This window comes from Choloepus didactylus, chromosome 16 (genome assembly GCF_015220235.1).
Source record: "Choloepus didactylus isolate mChoDid1 chromosome 16, mChoDid1.pri, whole genome shotgun sequence".
NCBI classification, from domain to species: Eukaryota; Metazoa; Chordata; class Mammalia; order Pilosa; family Megalonychidae; genus Choloepus; species Choloepus didactylus.
The window spans coordinates 56663150-56686365 of record NC_051322.1 but is presented as its reverse complement, the minus strand read 5'-3'; the positions used below and the strand labels follow the sequence as shown (position 1 = coordinate 56686365).

General features: G+C 39.1%; 1 protein-coding gene across 2 annotated transcripts in view; it reads left to right on the top strand.

Annotated features, from left to right (window-relative positions):
- Window positions 1-23216, top strand: part of LAMA3 (laminin subunit alpha 3) — a 289773-nt gene that overhangs the window by 132022 nt on the left and 134535 nt on the right. For both annotated transcript variants that reach the window (XM_037806378.1, XM_037806379.1), the window contains 9 exons: window positions 4102-4244; window positions 6364-6461; window positions 6950-7103; window positions 15415-15575; window positions 18544-18652; window positions 20292-20389; window positions 21232-21370; window positions 22365-22491; window positions 22577-22716. In XM_037806378.1, the coding sequence (XP_037662306.1) occupies window positions 4102-4244; window positions 6364-6461; window positions 6950-7103; window positions 15415-15575; window positions 18544-18652; window positions 20292-20389; window positions 21232-21370; window positions 22365-22491; window positions 22577-22716 (1169 nt within the window). The remainder of the gene's footprint in view (window positions 1-4101; window positions 4245-6363; window positions 6462-6949; window positions 7104-15414; window positions 15576-18543; window positions 18653-20291; window positions 20390-21231; window positions 21371-22364; window positions 22492-22576; window positions 22717-23216) is intronic.

The following is a 23216-nucleotide window of genomic DNA, read 5'->3' as shown; positions in this document are numbered from 1 at the left end:
AGGCAGCAAGAGAAAAGCAATCCATCACATACAAAGGAAGCTTAATAAGACTATGTGCAGATCTCTCAGCAGAAACCATGGAGGCAAGAAGGAAGTGGTGTGATACATTTAAGATACTGAAAGAGGAAAACCACCAACCAAGAATCCTATATCCAGCAAAGCTGTCCTTCAAATATGAGGGAGAGCTCAAAATCTTTTCCGACAAACAGACAATGAGAGACTTTGTGAACAAGATATCCGCCCTACAGGAAATACTAAAGGGAGCTCTACAGAGTGATAGGAGAAGACAGGAGTGCGTGGTTTGGAACACAGTTTGGGGAGATGGTAGCACAGCAATGTAAGTACACTGAACAAAGATAACTATGAATACGGTTGAGAGAGGAAGGTTGGGAGCATGTGAGACACCAAAAGAAAGGAGGAAAGATAAAGACTGGGACTGTGTAACTTGGTGAAATCTAGAGTGTTCAACAATTGTGATAAAATGTACAAATATGTTCTTTTATGAGGGAGAACAAGCAAATGTCAACCTTGCAAGGTGTTAAAAATGGGAAGGCATTGGGGTAGGGATGCAATCAACGTAAACTAGAGACTGTAACAGACTCATTGTATTATGCTTCCTTTGATGTAACAAAGGCGATATACCAAAGTAAATGCAGATAAAAGGGGGGGATAGGGGAAGCATGTTAGACACTGACATTGGTGATGTTGTCTGACTCTTTACTCTACTTTGATTTAAGGTTATTTTTCCTTTTGCTGCTTCCTAGCTGTCATTTTTTTTTCCTCTTTCTTTTGCCTCTCTACCTTCTTTGACCCTCCCTCCTGCCTTGTGGAAGAAATATAGATGCCCTTATATAGGTAGTGGTGAAGGTGGTGAACACATAAATATGTGACCATACAGAGAATCATCGATTATTTTCTTAGGATGGAATGTATGGTGTGTGAACAAAACCATATTAAAAAAAAAATGGGTTGATGACAAAACCTCAAGGGCAATATACTGAGTGAAATAAGCCAGACACATAAGGACAAATATTGCAGGGTCTCACTGATAGGAACTAATTATAATATGTAAACTCATAGACATGAAATATAAGGTACCAAGATATAGGACGAGGCTTAAGAATGGGGAGCGGTTGCTTAGTATGAGCAGAATGTTCAACTAGGATGAACTTAAATGTTTGGAAATGAACAGAGGTGTCGGTAGCAAGATGTGAGAATAACTAACAGTGCTAAATGGTGTGTGAATGAGGTGGAAAGGGGGAGCTCAGAGTCGTATATGTCACCAGAAGGAAAGTTGGAGATCAAAAGATGGGAATGTATAAAACTAAATCCTATGGTGGGCAATGTCCATGATTAACTGTACAAATTTTAGAAATCTCTTCCATGAACCAGAACAAATGTATGACAATAGAATTAGAAGTTAATAATAGAGGTGCATATAGGGGAGAAATATATACCTATTGCAAACTATATACTACAGTTAGTAGTATTTCAGCATTTTTTCATAAACAGTAACAAATGTACTATACCATACTACAAGTCAACAATTGAGGGGGGTTGGTTAGGGATAGGGGAGGATTCGAGTTTCCTTTTCTTTTTTCATCTTTCACTTTATTTCTTGTCTGGAGTAATGAAAAGGTTCTAAAAATTGAACAAAAATTAAGTGTGGTGTTGGATGCACAGCTGTATGAGGGTACCAGGGGCAACTGATTGTACACTTTGGATCTTTGGATAACTGTATGGTATCTGAACAATCCCAATAAAAATTAAAAAGGAAAAAAAGAAAAACTTAAGGAATGCAGCAAAGATGTTGCTCGCAGGAAAGTTTATAGCCTTAATGCTTACATTAAAAAAGACGAAAGGGTTCAAATGAGAAACCTAACTTCACATCTGGAGGAACTGGAATAAGAAGAGCAAACCAAACCCAAAGCAAGCAGAAGGAAGGACATAGCAAAGATTAGAGTACAGATAAATGAAATAATGGTTAAAAAAATCATTGTATTTGTCTGAACTTCATGAGTTATGATATCACCACAGGGCAAAACTAATGTGCAGCTCATTCATGGTGAAGTAGATATCACCTTTGCAGTGTTACTTGGGAGACCTTGGCTTACTGCCCAAAATTCTCCCTTTGTTTCAGGTAAACCAGATAGTTCAGGGAGAACGGGGTGAGGGTGAGGACTTTTAAATAAATGCTGTAACATTGGAGCCCCACAGGGCTCCAGACAAAGATATGCAATCTTTTTTCAAGACTGAGGGACCCAGATAGATTGCTGAGGGCAGAGGCACAGCAGAAGAGAAGTACAGCCTAGCCCAAGTCTGAGATAAGGCCTGGAAGTCCATTCTGCAAGGCATTAGGCTTCTACTAGTCCCAGAAACAGATTCCAGGAAACATTAGGAATCCCACAAGGACATAAAATAGTGCCAATGAAAATCTAACTTAGGATAGAGATTTAAGCGTCTTGTTTAAGATCCATGACTGAGTTTGGATTTGGGGGGAAAAATGACATTCCTGAGCTGTGCCAGTCAACTTTTCGTGTCTGGAGGTTGATTAATAACCAATAGGAAGAACAAGTAGACTTGCTCAATCATTTCCAGAGTACTTCAGCACCCATTTTCTCACAAGAACCTCATAAGAACTTTGTGAATTGAAGAAGGTTGAGGAGGAAACAGATCTGAAGGGTTTAGTAAATTGCCTAAGCACACAGCTGGCCTTTGTAGACAAGTACAATTCTTCAGACTCCAAACTCTTTCTAATATACCCCATTGCCCCTTACATGACAATAGCATCAGCAAATTACCCTCTGTTAGCTCAAATCAGTTGGAATACATTTTGGTTTGTTTACTTGTCCTCTGGGGCAAGAAGAGCCCCTATTACATATTCCTGTATTCACATAGAAACCTGTGCTTCCCCCAAACAGCACTGTCTACCCATATTCTCGGTTTCAATTCTTGCCTCCTCTGTGCCTCCCTCCAGCCCAACCCCCTCCCGCTCCCCCTTAATCAGGGAACAAAGTCCATGCTTGCCATGTTCACTGGGTTATGCCCAGAACCTAGTTCTGGGCCTCGTACTTAGTGGCCACCCCCTAATGTTTGTAAACAGGAAAGTGAAAGCCAGGATTTGTCGTACACATTTCTTCTAAAGAAAAAGTCTCAACTCAACTCAGATGCAACAGTTTTGTTTGCTTGTTTCTGAACCTTCTATAGAAAAGGGAGAAGGACCTGTGCACCTGTAAAGGCCAGTCTGGTAGGAGAGTGGAGTTGTGAAATTCATGGCCTGTAAAACCATAGATTAAATCCTATATTCGAACAGACTAATAGATAGATGGCAGAGACAGTATTTGTACACAAGATGCAGATCTGTATTTCTTCTGCCTGCACCTTGAGGAAAGAGGAATTGATTAGGAAAATAAGCCCATGAACTAGATACCAAACTGGCGTCAGCTCCTGAAGGCTTGAGTTTAGGCAGTAAGAACAGTCTCACAGATATTTGCCACATGTTGCTTTTGAGAACAACAAGCCTTTATTGAGCTTCTCCTGTGTGCCAGGCATAGTGCCAGCTGGTGGACAGGTTCCAAGGTGAAGAGGGCAGATTTCCTACTTTGGTGGTCCCCGGGTCTCCTCTCTTGCTTTAATGCAAAAGACAACACACTGCATTCTGAAAACATGCAGAAAACCAAAACTTTTTTCTTGTTACAAAATTGGTACATGTTCTTTAATGGAAACCAACATATAAAAATTCAGATAAACAAAAGGGAGAGAATAGTTTAATAGCTAATGTAATCTATTGAACACTTACTATATCCCAGGCACTTTTCTAAGCAGGTTGCATGTATTAACCTACTTAATCATTTAACAAATTAAAAATTATTCACTATCCCAGCATAAGTAGCCACTGCTAACATCTTATCAATATATTTTTAGTGTATTTTATGCATATATACGTGTATATATAGATATTTTTGTAAATAAGATCAGTAAATATGATAAGTAAATCACCTTAACATTTTCATTTGTAAACTGAAATGTTCACAATGGAATATTAAAAATCATAACAACAGCTAAATAAACACTGTAAGGTATTATTTTCATTTCTGATAGGTGCTGCTCAAAGCAAAGAGATCATCTTCCTGCCAAGCAAGGAGCCAGCCTTTGTCACTGTCCCTGGAAATGGTTTCGCAGATCCATTTTCAATGGCACCAGGGACATGGATTGCTTGTGTTAAGGCAGATGGTGTCCTCCTGGTAAGTGAGAGTTCTGAATGGAGAGTCCTACCAAAACTGGGACCCACAGCAATCATTAGATTCCTGACAATTAAATATCAAAAAATTAAAGGCAGTTCTCTTTTAGGCACAGCAAACTATGGTGACATTTGCCATGAACTGACTTAGGTACCAACATAAAGTATCTTTTATATCCTTCCAGTCAGCTTCCTTCTGATAAAAAATTTTTAACTCACGATGACTCAGAAGTTATCAGAACAAATGCAAAAGCTTCATGAGCATATGTCCCCACCATTTAAAATCTTATCTGGGAATTTTCCAACATGAATTAGAAGGACATCTGAAAAAATAAGCCTTTCTGGGAATTTTGCAGAATGAAGTCAGAAGAACCTTGAGGAAGAGGAGACCCCAATGTCAGTGAAGTTCTTGGTGGTGGAAAGAGAAGGAAGAGGCTGGAGTGCTTCTCTGTGACACCCTCCCTTCCTTCCCTTTTCCACCTTGAACCTAGGCATATAGTCTCACCAAACAGATTGCCTTGGGCCAAGGATTCTTCATCAAGAGAAAGGCTGGGTCCTCGAACACTAAAAGAATATCCAGAGAAGTCATGGGGGGCTGGAGGGATGAAACTTGCTAACTGAGACACCCTTCTGTGTTGTTTCCTTTAGCTTATAGCAAGAAGCTCTTTTCAAAATAAAGTTTGGCAAAAGCTTGGGTTCATGCACTCAGCAGGAAACATAAAGCTTTTCCTTCTGATAGGACTCCTTTGATTGGTTACGTTAGTAAATCTCAGACAAGTCTGCGAACTCCAAGCCTGCCTCAATTGCTTCTTCTGTAGAATAAGGACAACACTTAACCTTATGGAAGACAGACAGGAAGGGTCCTTTCCAAATCTGGGATTTTGCAAAGCTAACACGAAGTGTCTGCTCACTTAGTCTCTGTTTTCCAGGCATCTTCTTGGTAGAAAATGTTGTTGTTTAAAGAATGTTTCACAGATGTTAGAAATGAGGAAGAGAATAATTCTTTTGATGCCAATAATGGTATAAAGTTGGACTAATGGAAAGATAAAGTTCATTATAAAAGTTGCATCATAGATATGAAAGATGTGTAATTACTTTTAATAAGTACATTTGTATAGTAATATGTATGTTTGCTTCCATATTATTTTACTGTTTTTTTCTAAAAATATTTTATGGAGCACTTGTTATCAACCTTTATGGTTCTAGGCTCTACAGGACCTTATATAAAGTAAGGAAGAGATATAATCCCAATCTCAGGAAACTCACTAATAGATAAATAACCATTTTTAAATGAAATTTCAGATAGTAAGAGCTCTGTGGTATACCATCGAGCATCCTGAGCCAGTATTTCCTGCTTTTTCTCTCTTATATGTTTTCCCTCCTCTCTGTTAAAGACAAATTGGGGCCTCTGAGGAGAGAAAAAGCCTTATAGTCCATTTAAGAGTTCCTTCACAGTCATGACAAGCCATCCCCACCTCCTTCCCAGGTATGTGCTGAGGCTGGGGGAGCCCGGAAGCTGTCAGATCATCCCAACTGAGACGCCCTGAGCTCTGCTCTTTCCTCAAGAGATGCTTAGCTGAATTTACGTTGTGGGCTTAATTTGGCACACTCAATGGGACATGTCCTTCCTCTCATTTCTTAGTTTAGGCTGTAGGCCAGTTTCATTGTATGAATCACCAGGATCATAAAACATCACTTTTTACACCATACTACATGAGCATTGCTCTGATGTGGATACAGAAAGCCATAATACATGGGTCTGCAATTCTATACCAGCATCTGTAGTGTTCCTTATTTCAAAGGAACATTTCAGCAATTGATAGGTTATTATCATTATTTATTTTTGAATTTTTAAACACCCCAGAAGAGACAGTAAAATTTCACCTGAGATTGAAAAATAAAAATGCCCACAAAGAAGAGTTTATCTTCAAGGTGTGGGAACCTTTGATAAGTGGCTTTGTGTGTTCTGGTGAGTCAAGGTCAAGAACAAAGCCACTGGTATGGAGATCTTAACTAGTGGAGCACCACCTGGTTACTATTAACTTAACTAGTATGTTTATTTTATTACCAAAGTAGGGCTCCCATCAATATGAGTAAGTGTCCTTCTGGTCTTTATTTACTAGGATTACCTGGTGCTGCTACCCAGAGACTACTATGAAGCCTCCGCGCTGCAGCTGCCCATCACAGAACCATGTGCCTATTCAGGACCTCCCCAAGAGAAGTTAGTACCGGGCAGAGGGAGCAGCCAAAAACTCATCAGAGTCCTCTAAGTTAGGAGCCTTTAATGTAAGGATTCCCAGTAAGCCCGGGGATCACAACTACAATCTGGTGCTTAGGATAATTATTTAGTGATTTTTCTCTCTGGCAGTGGACTGTTTTTCAAGTGAGAATCGCAAAGCACTTTGCACACTGTAGCAGGCTTCAGAGTGACAGCCTTTCTCTAGCATGTGCAAATGCTGGGGCATATCCAAATAACACCCTTGAGATCATGCATATGGTGAGGGGGAGAGCATGAAATAGAACCTGGGTTTGTGTACCTTCACTTCTTCTATTCCCTCATACAGATGAAAATTTACCACTTTGCTTCTGTCATAGGCACTTATAAGAGTTTGTTGAAGGAATGATGAATGAATTAGTCGTTGGGGATGTGCTTTGATTCTCTGTTTTGTGTTCCAAGTTGTAACTTGTACTTGTTTGTTGTTGTTGAAGTTGCCTGCTGTATCAGCACTTGCCAATGACCAGCTTCCCCTGTGTGCTGGCTTGTGAAGCCAGACACTTCCTGCTTGGAGGGCAGCCAAGGCCCTTGGCACTGAGACAGCCCACACCCGCACACCCCGTCATGGTGGACCTCAGTGGGACAGAGGTGAGGCAGCCTTTTACTTACTGTCAAAGCTCCTACTACCTCCTCTTCTATACTTGCTGAAAACATTGGCCACAGTTGCTTATCAAATTAACAGGAACTTGGAATAATTAATCAAATGTTAGCTGAGTTCTGTGATTGCCATTATTCACTTTGGCTTGGGGATGGACCATGTACCATGCTGAGCAGTGCTAAGGCTCTTCCTTGGGCTCACTTACTTAACATGGCTGGGGAAATGGGCAACCCCACAATCCTTTCCTTTTGGTTACCTGTACTTACAAGGAGGCATCATGTTCTACCCAGTTCAGGGCAAGAAGGCCCTTAAACAGGGTCAGACAGATGAGACACAACCATTTCTGAAAGGCCTCCAGCAAAATATACAGCTTACCCTAAAAGGATACAACACTGACTGACTACCCTGCTCCTTAGGATAGGGAATTTGTAACAGCTGAATTCCTTGAGCTCAGACTGGAACTGCTAACTCCAAGGTATCTACCTCATGGCTTGGAGGACAGGTTACTACAGGTCTCAACATTACTCTTCTTCCAGGAGTTCTTTGAGCCTCATAACCAAATTTAAGACCATTCTGATTTAAGCTTTGAGTTAGAAATACTGCAACAAAAACAAAACACACATCCACACCTCAAAATAAAGACAATGAAAAAACTCCCTCCACTCTGTTTCTATTCCTTACTCTCTACAGTGTTTTGTACCTTTGAGGAAAATGTTCATTTTGGGGTTTAAGTTCATGGAAAGAAAGCATATGTGGAGTCAATTCTCATCAAACATTTAGATGTGCACATTTTTGTAAATTTTTACGTTCCTAACATTTTGAGGATACCAATTAGAGGATTTTTAAGTCTATTTCTTAAATATAGTCACCATTAGAGTTTTTATTTTATAGAATTATATATGCTTCTTGTGATAGTAAAACAGTATGGATATGTATAAAGAAAAATGGAATAATCTTCTGTCTGCCCTGATCTAATATCAATAGTCAGCTATATCTCTCCCTACCCATGCTGTGTTTATGCATACACACACACACACACACACACACACTCACACAAACACACAAAATGTAAGGGTAGGTATATGCATACATACATGTGTACATATGTATGTATACATACACATGTATACAGAAATACGTGTGTGTGTATGGAAATCAAGAAGACCAGCCTCCAGAAGTAATGCTGATGATTCATCAGGAGATGTCCTCACTGTCTATTTAGCCAGAGCCATGGTGCTATAGGGCATGGCCACTTTTGGATGATGAATAAAATTAAGTTCCGGGCTATCTAGTTTTATTAAACAGTCCTTTTTACTGTTTTATCTGAATGCTTGTATACCCGTACTGTCCAATACAGCAGCCCCTAGCCTCATGTGGCTATTTAAATTTGAATTAATTAAATTCAGAGCTAAATAATCAGTTCCTCAGTTGTGCTAGCAACATTTCAAGTGTTCAATAATCACATATCACAAGTGGCCACCCTATTGGATAACACAGATTATTGAATATTTTCATCATCCAGAAAGTTCTTTTGGACAGTGCTGTCATAGATGATCATGCTAAAAATCAGAGTGCTAAAATGCTGTTGGAAATCATCTGACTTCCCTTCCTGTGAAAGAATCCTTTCTACATTATCCTCATTAGGTGTTTATTTAGCCTTTGTTGAAAAATTATGTAGGGCTCACTTCTTTTAGAAGTAGCCTGTTTCATTTTAAAAAGAAACTGTAATTATTAGGAAGTCCATTTTTCTATTATATCGAAATGTGCGTTGTCCTAATATCTAATTATTAGTCATCATAAGGCCACCTGGAGCAATGCAGAATAATTCTTCCTCCATTTGGAAATGATGGCTACAGTATGGCTAAGAGGATGGCTCCAGAGTGAAACTCCCTGGGTTCCTGACTTGGGTCATGACTAAGTAGTTGTGCACAAACTCCCTGGGCCTTAGTTTATTAGTATTCAGATTGGGGATAATAATAATAGCTGCCTCATGGGAGTTACTAAATAAGATAATCTCTGTGGGACAATCTCTGTGGGACAAAAGCCAAAGTTAATCAGTAATTTTGCTCTCTTCTGGAGTATGACACAGACATTAACATGCTTATTTATCCATTGTAATTCAACCCCCAAATTATTATTGTTGTCTTGAATTTTTTTTACATTTCCCCTCAAACTTTAAGTTAGATTGTAAATTTCCTCTCAATTCAAATATATCACATACTTTCCCTTCCTTTCTCCATTCTGTCCTTCCTTTTTTCCTTCTCTCCTCCCTCCCTCCTTTTCTTCTCATCCTTCTTTCCTTCCATTCTTTTTTCTTCTTGGAAGCATGTCCCCTAAAATACTTTATCTCCCTTCTTCACTCTGGAATGTAGTTTCCGTGCCTGAGGCATAATCATTTCCTGAAATTTCCCATCACCACCATACTAGAAATACTCTTTTCTTCTCTACTACATTGCATCCCCTTTGTCCTGCATCCTGGAACTTCCTCTTTTTTAGTTTATTTTCTTATTTTGGTTATATCCTATTCTCCAGTGATGTTCTGAGAAAGGATACATGGAAGGTCCTTTTTTTTTTTTTTTTTTTGAGGCTTCACGTATCTGAAAATATCTTTATTTTACTCCCAATCTTGATTTTTCATTTTGACTAAATATAGAATTCTAAATTGGAAATAATTTCTCTTTGGAATTTTGATGAGGCTCTATCTATGATCTTTGGTTTCCCTAATTCCACAGCTTCTTCTAAAGCCATGACTCATGTGGAAGATTTTCAGCAAAACTTTTTAGCTTCTTTTCATTATCTGAGGGGACCCTCATCCCTGGCTTCAAAAAATGAACCTTGATCTGTCTGTTGTCTCATATAGAACATTTTCAGTCCTCTTTATTCTACATGAGCTGAACTGCTGGCCAAAACCACTTGTTTCCAGACTTGGAGGACAACAGGCCTACGACTTCAGTCCCAGTAACACTTTGGGTTTTTCTTTTACTTACATTCTATCACCTGTTTACTTTTGATCCAGAATTTATCTTTTTTTTTTTTAAGCATTTTATCCATCGCTGCTGTCTGGGAGCAGATATCAGTTCACTGTACCGTCTGAGCTGGAAGTCACCACTCATCTTCTAAACATGCTAATTCTTTCCTATTTTTATTAAGAGCCCTTCATATAGTTGCACATTCATCACCACAATTTTAGAACATTTTCATTACTCCAGAATGAAGAAAAAAATAAAAAAGAACAACCAAAACATCCCATACCCCTTCTCCCCCCTATTATTTACATGTGCTTATGTCTTTGTTTTATTACTTATCTGCCCATACATTGGATAAAGGGAATGTCAGTCACAAGGTTTTCACAATCATATGGTCACATGATAAAGTCATCTTCAAGATACTTTACCAAGTATCTTGATACAGTCATCATCATCAAGAATCAAGTCTACTGGATTACAGTTCAACAGATGCAGGTATTTCCTTCCAGCTATTCTGATATACTAGAAACTAAAGAGGAATATCTATATAATGAATAAGAATAACTTCCAGAATGACTTCTCAACTCTATTTGAAATCTCTTAGCCACTGAAATTTTATTTTGTTTCATTTCTCTTCCCCCTTCTGATTCAAGAAGGCTTGGATCAGTGCCAGGGCCACGCTCATCCTGGGGAGTCATGTCCCATGTTGCCAGGGAGATTGACACCCCTAGGAGTCATGCCCATGTAGGGGGTGGGGGCAGTGAGTTTCCCTGCTGAGTGGGAGGGAGAGAGAGAGAGGCTACATCTGAGCAACAAGAGAGGTTCTCTGGGGGTGACTCTTAGGCATAATTATAAGTAGGCTTAACTTATCCTTTGTAGGAATGAGTTTCATAAGTGCAGGCCACAAGATTGAGGGCTTGACTTATTAAATTGGGAATCCCTAATGCTTGAGAGAATACCAGGAATTCCCCAGGTGGGGAAGTTTACTATTTCCACATTTTCCCCCAGTTCCTCAAGGGGACTTTGCAAATACTTTTTTATTTTCTCCCCGAAATACTCTGGGATGTATTGGAGTATTACATTAACCTGTACAGAATAACAAGATCTCATTCCCTGTTCTAGGTTCCATGTAATTAAGTTGTTTAAATAAACTGACCATATAGGTTATATTAGATAGTGTACTACAGAGAATATAAATTTTGTACCAAATAAACATCTCATAAATAACAGTTAAACCTCAGGAATAGATGTGACTGCTGTTAAGAGGTTACAATCTAGGAACCTTTATAATAAGCCTCATTGAACATTCTGTACTCTTGTATCATCGATTGCCCAATTTCTGCCCACATTCTATCCCCTGATAACCTATGCTCTCAAATCAATTCTCAGCATTTGCTCATTATAGTTAGTATATATTAGTGAGGCCTTCGAGTATTTGTGTTTCGTTTCTGGCTTATTTCATTCAACATACTGTCCTCAAGGTTCATTTACCTAGTTGCATGCCTCACAACTTCATTCCTTCTTGCAGCTGCTCAATATTCCGTTTATATGTATACGCCACAATTCGCCCTTCTATTCATCTGTCAGTGTACCGTTAGGCCACCTCCATCCGTTGCAAATCGTGAATACTGCCACCATAAACACCAGTGTGCAAATGCCTATTCATGTCCCCGCTTTCAGTTCTTCCAAGTATATACCAAATAAAGGGGTTGCAGGATCATATGGCAACCCTATGCTTAGCCTCCTGTGGCACTACCACACTGCCTTCCAGAAGGGCTGCACCGTTCTATTTCCCTATCAGCAGTGAATAGGTATATCTCTTGCTCCACATCTTCTCCAACACTTGTATCTTTCTGTTTATTTTTAAACAGTTTTATTCACACAGCATACAATCTATCCTAAGTGAACAATCAATAGTTTCCGGTATAGTCACATAGTTATGCATTCATCACCACAATCTGTGTGAGAACATTCCCATTTCTTCTTCAAAGAAAGAAAAAAATAAAGTAATAAAGGATAAAAAAGGAGAAACAACAGCAATAACAACAACAAGAATCCCTTACCCTTCCCTCATAACTCTCTCAATTGACATTTAGCTTTGGTATATTGCCATTGTTACAATTAATAGAAGAATATTACAATGTTACTGTTAACTATAGACCCTAGTTTGCATTGATTAAATTTTTTCCCATATACCATCCCATTATCAACCTTGCAATGTTGACATTCACTTGTTCTCCCTCATGTATAAACTTTCTTATATTTCTACATTTAATTACCACTCTAGGTTTTGCTAAGTTATACAATCTCAGTTTTTATCCTCTATCTTTCCTTCTGGTGTCATGCATTAGGACTTTTCTTATTACTTTAGATTTTTTCCCTAAGCAGTCTCATCCTTGATCACTGGTTCAGATACCAACTCCACAGAGATAAGTCCCATATTGTTATGTCCAGCTCAAACCTCTCCTTTCATATGCAGAACAGGATATCCAGATTCCTTCTTGACATTACCTTTTGGGTGTCTCAAAGAGATCTCAAATGCAAATTGTCCACTTCTGGTGTTCCCTACCTAAGTAAGTGGTACTACCATTTTTCTAGTTGCATAAATCAGAATTCTTAGTGTCATCTGTGCCTTCTCCCTTTCTCTCTCACCAAAGCCAATCTTACTTCCTACATTTTTCATGAATCTCTCCACTTCTCTCCATCTATCTCTCTTGTCGAATGCATTGTTATCTTTCATTATGATCTTTGCAATAATCTCCTAATTAGCTCATCCACATCTGCTCTTGCCCACTGCAACTCCCAATCCATTCTCCAAACTATAACCAGCATGCTCATTTTAATAGAAACATCTGATCATCACTGCCCCACCCTCCACATACAATATGCAATTAGAACACTACAATAACATTTCATTGCTCTTAGGATAGAGACCAGAATTTTTAATGGTTTATGTGGGTGCCCCTTCTACCTCCCAAATTTTACCAAATCCCCTCTTGCTCTCTGTTCCTTGGCCACCCTGACCTATCTTCAGTCTATTGGACTTGCTATGCACCCTCCTGTTCCCTCTGCATGAATGTTCTTCCCTCCCCTCGTGGCCTATTTACCTGCTCCTTGTCTTCTAGCACTCAGCTAAGTTGTTGCTTCTCCAGGAAAGTCTTTCTTTCCCTCTCTCATCTCCCTGACTGGCTACATCCCCCCACTGATATGTACTCATAGCACCTCTTCAGAGCATTTATTGCATTTGTAATTTTACATTGTTTTTCTTCTGATTATCTAATTTTTTTAACTAAAGTATGTCTTGGAAGCAGAAACCATGTCTGTCTTGCTATATGCCCATCATCTTGCTGGCATAGGTGTTGAACAAGTGTTTGTGGCCAGATCATTTTGGATCACCATTTTGACATTAGACAAGTTAATTATCCCTCCTACCTTTATGTGAGCCACAGAGATGATAAATCAGCCTTCTTTGTCTTTATTCTGAAACACAGGCAACTAGGTAACTAACTGGTAACAACAGCCGTCTTTCTTGTCTTTTCTCTGAGTTTCTCAAAACTCTCTAACTTTCACCATCAAATATATTTTAAACCCTTCCAGCAAGTTCCAAAAATCAATCCATAGGACACAGAATGGGAAAAGCAATAGAAATTTATAACAGAGTGCTGTGATAGAACTGGAAGCTAGTAATAACTTCTGGGAGGAAGCCCAATACATCACTGACCTGTGTGTGTTTTGTGGCGGGGTGAAGACAGATGTGCCCTTGTTTGGAGATGCCCAAGGGGGAAATGCTGGCAGTAACCTCTCCATGTGGAAGAATGGCAAGGCCATATTTCATTCTGTAATACAGAGTGAAAAAGAGGTGTAGTTAATGCACATTTTCCCCTGGGGGAGGTCTTTCTATTATTTAAGTGATAGAAAAATCACTGTGGAAGATAGCAGTTTTGTGGTTTAGCACTATGGAGAAGTAAAAACAAATGTGAACCTCCAAAAGGCAAAGGGCAGAAGGACAACTTTACTTAAGTTGTGGTAAAGCTTAGCTGGGCCTGAGCTTCTGAAATGAAGTGGGTTAAACTGCTAAGAAATGTCGTTCTGATATTGGCTCTGATATTAAATATGCACACATGCTTTGACCCAACAATTCCACTTCTAGGAATCTATCTTCCAGAAACACTAGCCTAAGGATATATATAAGGATGATCATATAACAGTATATGTGGTAGGAAAATGTGAGATAATTAAGCATCCACCAGTAAGGGGGTAGTTAAATTATTTTACATTCAAACTATGGAATACTAGTCAGCCGTTAGAAATATGAAGTGTATCTGTGTTTATTGATATAGACACGTGTAATACTGTTGAATAAAAAGGGCAAGTCATTGCAAAAAGCAATAATCATAATAGTCAATATTATATAGTAGTTTGTGCCAAATACAATCCCAAGAGCTCTACATGTATTAATTCATTTAATCCTCATAACAATCTTGAGAGAGAGGTTTACTATGGTTTCCCTCATTTTACGCAGTAGGCTACTGAGGCACAAAGATGTTAAGAACTTGCCCAAAGTCAAAGCTGGAGGCAGCCTGGTTGCAGAATACAAGCTCCTAACCAACAGGCTATCCTGGGGTTGGCATACTTTTTCTACAAAGGGCCAGACACTAAATATGTTTGGCGTCATGGGCCACACAGTCTCTGTCACAACTACTCAACCCTGCTGTTATAGTGTGGAAGCATCCATAACTGTCTACTTATGATCCCAGTTTTTTCTTAAAAAAAAACAAAGTGTACATATGTGCACATATTCATGTAAAGAAAATGGTTTGGAAGGATAAAAACCAAGCTATTAACAGTCATTATCCTAGGAAAGGGAGTGGGATGTGTGTGTCACTTTTACGTTATTTCCACCCATACATTTTGAAGTTCCTTTAAAAAAAAAAAATTAAGGATTGTTTAAAGAGCCTCAAGACACATTTCCGTTTCTCTCATCCCCCACCGGTAACTCTTTTTCATACTTCAAGTTTTGGAGTGTCTTTTGCCCTGAGAAACAAGTGGCAATAAGCCCATGTAAGTAGGGTGGCCAGGTTTAGAAAATACATATCCAAGATGTCCCATTAAATTTGAATTCCAGCTATACAATGGATAATTATTCATTGTTCATCTGAATTTCAGATTTAGCAGGGCGCCCTGTATTTTATCTGGCAATTCTACCTATAACTTCATGTTTCTAATCATGGCATTTATAAATATTTCTGGGGTGCTTTTATGCCATTGAGTATGCCCAAGTCTCCGGTGCGTTTCCCATCCGGGTGATGGTCTGCCTGCACCTGCTCTCTGACAGGTGGGCCTGCACCTGCGGCTGCGCATTCCGCAGGTCGGCCGCTACGTGGTGATGGTCGAGTATGCCGCAGAAGAGGACAGGATGTTTGTGGCTGATGTGAACATGAAGAGCCCCGGATCTCTGCCGGCTGGCCAGGTGAACATCTACAGCTGCAAATACAGGTGATCTGCCCTACCTCCAGGGGACTCATCTGTAACGGAACAACTAGGAAATCTGCCTTAGGGACTTTACTTCTTATTTCCATTGAAAACTTGTTCCCTTTCTGAGGCAGAAACAAGCGGGTGACTCCTTATGCAAGCCGACATCGTCCCCAGAGTGGGCATTGGGCATCTTCTCTGGGAGAACCTCTTGAAAATGTTGGTATTTTCTTAAAAAGCTGCATGGTTACCAATTTGGTTCAGATTCACATGAAGCAGCACGAGCTTTTTATTTTATCCCAATCACTCCTGAACAGTGTAATGAACTCAGTGTTCTGACCTTGGAAGCCCAGGGGGGCATCACATAGGGAAAACACGTTTTCGGTAATGCTAGGATGTGTGCATCTACCTTCCTGTTGAGGGCTTTTGAGGGTGTACTTACACATCCCTTAGAACTGGGAATAATGAACATTTGATGATTTTCAGGTGAAAAAAATTTGATAAAAGGATTTAAAAATTTGCCCAGATGAGGTTCTCTTTCAAGAGCACTAAAAAGACAAGGGTTATTAAAAATTGTTTTCTTTGCATAATATTTCAAGATATATGCAAATGTTCAGAGTATGCTTTAATTAAAGAATCAGCATAAGAGGGTTTCCACATGAAATTAATTGTACTTAAATGGCATAGAAAGTCAGAGTTCTGATTGAAACAGCAGGTGGAGAAGTGCAATGAACTCCCTGAGTTCTATGCCAAGCCCTGTGTATTTTATTACCTCTGCTTTCATGTTGCTTTTTATCTAACCCAAGATGACCTGAAGTAGTTGGACATTTTCCCTATCATGCAAATAAAAGAGCTTATGAAAGGAGTTACTTTCACTAGCTTAGAATGCAGCCTTTTATGAGAATTTATAAAATGGTTACTGAATTAACATCATGCCCTCAGCTCCCCTTTAAAAAGCTGGGAAAACTGATCTCTATAGTGATAATAAAGAAAGCAAGGAATGTAAAAGTATTTGAATATTTAATAGGAGTGCCAGATGGGCTCAAAAAGTTCCCCAGAATGTCCTGTCTTAATATGGAAATATTGGTTGAATCAGTAGATGGTATCAGCCACCAGTTGAGTGTACACTCCTGGACGGGTGGGTGGGTCATTCTGTAGCCCATGTGCTGGACACTTTTGGCCCCAGGGCCTGGCCAGGGTTCCCCATCTCTCTGGCTTGGGCCTCCATGTACCAGTTCCTTCCAAGTCCACCCTCCAGTTGCACTCCCCAATTCCTTCCTCATTCCACAGCACATGGCTCACTCCCTGTTCCACAGAAGACAAAGTGGAGGTAGCTAAGGGGCAAGGAGGAAGCCCCATAATGAACCTGGTGACTCCCTGAAGAGACTCCAAGAATATCTATGCTAAGAGGAGCGAATTCAAAACCCAAGAAAGAAAGGACATCTTTTAGGAGCATTGCTTGGTGCCCTCTGTCTGAATGGAATTATTGGGGGAGAACCGCATGATAATCTGCAGATCATTTTGGCTCTGACATGACAGCATCAAAGACCCACTTTAGGGATCCCTGCCCTTAGGATTCCAGGACAGCACTGGATCAGAGTAGGAATCACTCCTATTGGGTTGAACCACTTCCAGGGAAGTTCCATTATATATTTCCCCTTGGCTAAAATATTTCCTTTTTCTCTACCTTGCCTGTCACTGGAACAAATGAAAATGCATAGAGTATAAGTGTGGAGTCCAAAAATGTGGTGCAGTTGGAAAATGTTTGACCCATAAAAATCCATTCCAAGTGACAGGCCCTTCTAACATTGCAGCATCTTCTCTGGAGGTTTGAACCTTTCCCAGCATTTCTCAAATGAGTTGTAACTATGCTTTTAAAAAACAGTATCTGAGCAGAATAGTAGTGGAGCTAATAGGAATATCAGTCTTAAAATAGTGCTGTGATAAATCAAATCTGCTCCCCATATGAGAGTTGATCATTAATAATTAATAATTTAATTCATTAAATCAGTCTTTATTACTATTAGTCTATTTCTTAGTAAGAATTTAATACAGGATAAGGATACAACTAACTCTAAGTGAATCATTTAATATATTTAACCCCCAGGATTATGACAGTTTCAAATGGAATGTGTTTTAATTGACACACACACACACACACACACACACACACACACACACATACAGCAAAGGGAAAAGAAAATGACTGTTTACTGAATTTCTAATATAAGTCACAAACTGTGCTTGACTCTATATACTTTAACTCATACAGTCCTCATAAGTCACTGTGTAAATTATTTCAAATTTTAGTTTACTATTTTACTAAATTCTAAATGATATTTATAGACAGGAAAGTTGCCTACAGAGTATAAAGTCAGAAACATTGCTCAAAAATTCTTCTTTTATGAATTTTACTATTAGAGTTTTCTTCTTTGGTTCAAAACTCTGACCTTTGAAATGCTCTTGAACTCTGTACTTAACTGGATAAGATAGAGGGGAAAATCTCCACTGGTGGAAATGAGGTAAGAAGAATGAGGAGGAACACGCTGAGGTTTCAAAAGGCAAATTCTGTTTTTTCACGGTCTTGTGTATGGCCAGCCATTCTTACTGTGTTGGTGTGGGATGGTCATTGTGAAAGTAATGGATGATTTTAATCACCAAATGCATCAGAAATATTGGTAAATTTCTAATCAGCTGTTGTCTTAGAAATCAACTGTTACTGACTCAGGGGCTCTTCCCTCCCAAATGACTAACCCCCCAAATCCACAAAGCCCAGTGGAAAAGAAGAGATGTGGTTATGGCAATTGTTGGAAGACTCTTTTTCCCATAGAAATTGAGAGGCTGTATCACTTTAAACTCTTAAAGCAGGAAAATTCACCATTGATCACCTAGTTATAAACAAGAGGAACTGAAAAACAATCAGCCCCCACATGTGGAGGTGCCAAATGAAGGAGACTTTGGTAGTTGGCTAAGACTCTGTCCCCTCTTGCAGCATGCTCTGCCGGAGTGTCGTGATCGATCGCATGAATCGCATTGCTGTGTATGAGCTATTAGCAGATGCAGACATTCAGCTCAAGGTCCACATGGCCCGATTCTTTCTGGTATGTTCTGTTTCACCCATTGAGTTTTAGAAGCATTTTGTCAATGTCTGTATTTTTAAAAAGCTTATTAAAATTTTGGCTGAGATTGCACCAAATCTATAAAATTAACCTGTGAAGAATTGCCAGTTTAATATTTATTCTTTCCATCTAGAAATGTGACTCACCTCTTCATTTGTTTGAACCTTTTATATAGTGTCCAAAAACTTTAGTCAACCAATTTGAACACATCTCACAAAACCCCATTTCACTAGTTTTTATTTATTGTTACTATTATAAAATGTCTTTTGTCATTGCATTTCCTAGTTTATTATTATTGCTGGCATGTAGAAATGCCATTGCTTATTGTTTATTTTCTTTCCCATTTTATTATTTTATCATCTCTCCTAGATTCTTGGCAAATTCCTTCAGAACATTAAAGTTCATAATTCTCTAATACGTTTTGCTTTTTTCAAACTATTCTGACTTTACTTCAAAAAGATTATTAATATGTTAATTAGATACATACCATTAAGAGTTAAAATGTCAAATTTGGCAGATTAAATAACCTTCATGACTTGAATATTGTGAATTACTATACACAGAGGCAGTGGGTTCTGGGCTAGGAAGAGGTGGCCAGATTTACAATAAATAGCTCAAGAAATTTGAGATTATCTAAGTATGCAACAACTTCCTGTTACTGCTAATAGTAAGCATGTATCACACCCTGGGGAATGCCAGGCCAGCATGTCCTAACGTGTTTTAAATATTTGTGCCTGACAGTATTAAAAACTTCAAGCTTGCCCTTAAGAAGTGTCTGGATTTCAGAGCTTTTTTTACTGCTATTTGAATAAAATAATGAGACTCTCTTTATGAACATAACAATCCTAGTGAATCTTAACCTCTTTATCCTTAGAAGTTATAATGGAGGTGAATTCTCATCTTTGAAGCTTAGGTTTGCCCTTTTTGAAGTAGTCAAATGTCATTTAGGTCAAGTCTAACTAGAACACAAACCCCATGAAGGCAGGGTGTTATCATGTTGGTCTTGCAGGATCCAGTGGTCTTATTACCTAGCATGTAGTGGGTACTCAATAAAAACTTTTGCTGTTATTGAATAAGCTCTGTGATCAAGCTCATAATACAGTGTAGAGCTAAAATAAACTATACTGATAAATTGATAGCTGAGTTTCTTGTGTGACTCAGAAATTAGCTCTGGAAACAGTTGCTTCAGCAAAGCCCAAATGTGCTTGATGAAGATAATCCTTTATTAAGAATGGTGATTTCTAACAGGAGCAGTTCTCTCTTATATTAACAGGGCTCTTGACCCTCCATCACAGCCTCTGCTCTCTCTGCCACGGTGTCTGAAGAGCCTACATTGGAAAGGAAAAACAGGCCCTGAAAATTACTGAAAAGAGCTGTTTTAGAACTTCCACGTGATTTTGTTCCCAGTTGCAGTCCATGTTACTGTATAAAAGTAAAAAGGATTTGTTGTACATGATGATGCTATGGAGACTGCCATCGTGCAATTTTTACTATTTTGAAACAACAATTATAAATTATCTGGATGGAGTCTTTATTTAAGGCTTTTTTAGCGTGTTTGACCATACCATTGGTTTTGCTGATAACTGTGGTGTACCTTTTTTGCATTGTATTTGTTCAACAGCATCGAATTTGTATCATACCAGTTCAAGAATTCTCAACTGAATATTTGAGACCTCAAGTACACTGCATTGCCAGTTATGGGGGATTTGTTAATCAAAGGTAACGTGTTTCTTTCCTTTTCCCTTCTTTATGTTCTGAGTGATACTATAATGCTTTTATGGCTGAAACTTTATATTTAACTTCAGAAATGATTATAGGCCAAGGATTGGTGATGGATTAAAAAAAATCTAAAACATTAACCTTGGCAGTCTTTGCAGAATTCTGTACTATCAGGAAGCTGATTCAGTAGCCCTCGAGGACAGTTGCCTGAGTTCTCCTCAGAGGCCTCACAAAGACTCACTTTGTTTCAATTGTTTAATATCTGTGTCTGAGGCTCTTCACTTGGAGAACCATGAAACTCATGCTAGTATGAAAATTGGCATACCCATGCTTAGTGGAGTGTCAGTAGGATTGTTTTGGGGTAGATTTAAAAATAATTTATATACACAGTCATGAAATCTTGTGCACATGCTTAGGGCTATGGAAACCAAGAGGGCAATGCAAATCTGGCTATGCCTAAAATAAATGATGTATATTTGTTCTCTTCTTTTGTTTTTCTAGAGTTTTAAGTCAACGTTTATGTTTAGAGGTGAATAGTAATGTTTCATTGCATTTATCTCATTTTAACAGTTAACTTTAGTTCCAGAAAGGAAAGTTTCAGTAAGTTTCTATCTAACTTTCCTTACTTCAAAATTAAGATTTTCTTTCTGTTTTAACTAATTTTATTGAGCAAACAGGCTGGAATACACTTGGCCAAACAACCACACTGAATACTGTCATGAATGCTCACATAATCCTTTGCTCAAAGACTATCTCTGCTTCACTGACTATGGTTCTATTTTGGGGGTGGAGGATGAGGGATTCAGTTTTAAAATAAGAATTTAAAATATTCTGTTTTTCAGTGCCACCTGTGTCTCCCTGACCCATGAAACTCCTCCAACAGCGTTGATTTTGGATGCCTCAAGTGGTGGGCCTTCCCCTATCCTACTGCAGGACCCTTCTGCTAATGTTGTTACTGGAGTCACCTTGCAGGCACCGCAGGTAGGACTCCCCTTCAATGTGTTCTTTCTAAATTAGTAGTTCTCAAAGTGTGGTCTCCCAACCAGCAGCATCTATCTGCATTACCTGGGAGCTTGTCAGAAATGCACATTCTCAGGTCCCATTCCAGACCTACAGAATCAGAACCTCTGGGCGTGGGGCCCAGGAACCTGTGCTTTATTTAACAAGTCCTGCAGGTCATTCTAATGCCCCTAAGGTTTGAGAATCACAACTCTCAACTATTTAAAATCCCAGAAGTGCAGGTGGCTTTTAATCGTGCCTTTGACCACCTGGCCTGATGCTGTCTTCCCCATTCATATGGAAATTTTTTATGGTCCATCCTCTGATACCTCATATTTCCATTGGCTGCTGCTGTTCAACTTTGTTGGTTCTATTTGTTATCTTCCCAAGTTGGATTGTAATAACTGTTGTGGTGAACAACTTTTGTTTATCTCCCCCTACACTCAGGACAGTGCTTTAGGTAGGAAACTCTTAATAAATACTTATTGATTAATCATCTAGAGCCTGAAGATGAAGTATAGTAAAGTAATGGATTTTTATTTTACTGTAAAATACAGAATCTCAGTACCTTTTTTTGTTCTGTATTACAGAAATATACTTAATGTTTATTCTGATATTATTAAGTCCTTGTAACTCTAGAGATGAGTCATGTCAGTTCACGGGCATCTAGTTGGGAAATTAACAGGACCTAAGAGATAAAACTTAATAGGATCCTACATGAGAAAGGCAGCTTAGAAAATAGGGGGAAATGAACTGAAATCTAGACAATGGATATCTAGTCCTGGTTTTGCTATCAAATTAGTGTATGACCTTCAGCAAGTTACTTCCCTCCCGACTTACCTTTCTCACCTTGAAGATGAGAGTAATCTCTTGTTGCTGCTGTATTGTCTTGTTTTTTCACCTCTAAATAGTCTGTGATTCTGATTATTTGTGGCTCTTCAGCTTGAGGGTTTTTTCTTTCCTTTTTTCCTCTTAGAACCAAGTGACTCTGAGAGGACATATAGCACACCTGGGCCGATATGGCCTTGTCATCCATTTTTATCAGCCAGTGCACCCGACGTTCCCCGCACAGGTGTTTGTGGAAGGAGGGCACCTGTGGTCAGGTGAGCTGCGGGGAGTGACCCTGCCTGACACCTGCCTCTCATCGTGGTCCTTGCAGGAGTGTGACAGGACTCTTCTCTTGTTCAGGTTCCTTCCGTGCCTCTTTTTGCCCCCATGTGCTTGGCTGCCAGGACCAAGTGATCGCGGATGGCCAGGTTGAGCTCGACATCTCAGAGCCTGAGGTTGCAGTGACTGTGAAAGTTCCAGAAGGGAAGTCCTTGGTGTTGGTGCGTTCTGCTGGTTCCTCAGCTTGCTTTTCATGTGATGGACTTGGACAGCAGTTCTTTATGTTTATTTGGCTCATGGAAATAATTCCTCTGAGGAATTGAAGTCACGTTTGTAGAAAAATGTTTAAATTATATGGTTATCTTCTATTTTTTGAAAAAAGCATGTGACAATTAAAATCAAGGGAAATAAGAATAATAGTGAAGCAAAGAGGAAGAAAAAGAAAAAAAACAAACAAAAAGAAACTACCTTGAAGGAAGCCCTGGCAAGCAAGCATCTCCTCACTCCTCTTCTGACTGATCTCTCTCTGAAGCATTTAAACTCCTCTCTTCTGGAACTTTCTTCTTTTGGCTTCTACAGCTTTGCTTTCTCTAGGTTTTCTCTCCCTTTTTCTAGTGCTGCTTCAGTGTTTTTTCTTTTCCCCTTGTCTCTATATTTTGGCGTTCCCTTGGGTTCCATGCTGATTCCCCTGGTTCTATCATTTCTCCATAGATAGCATCAT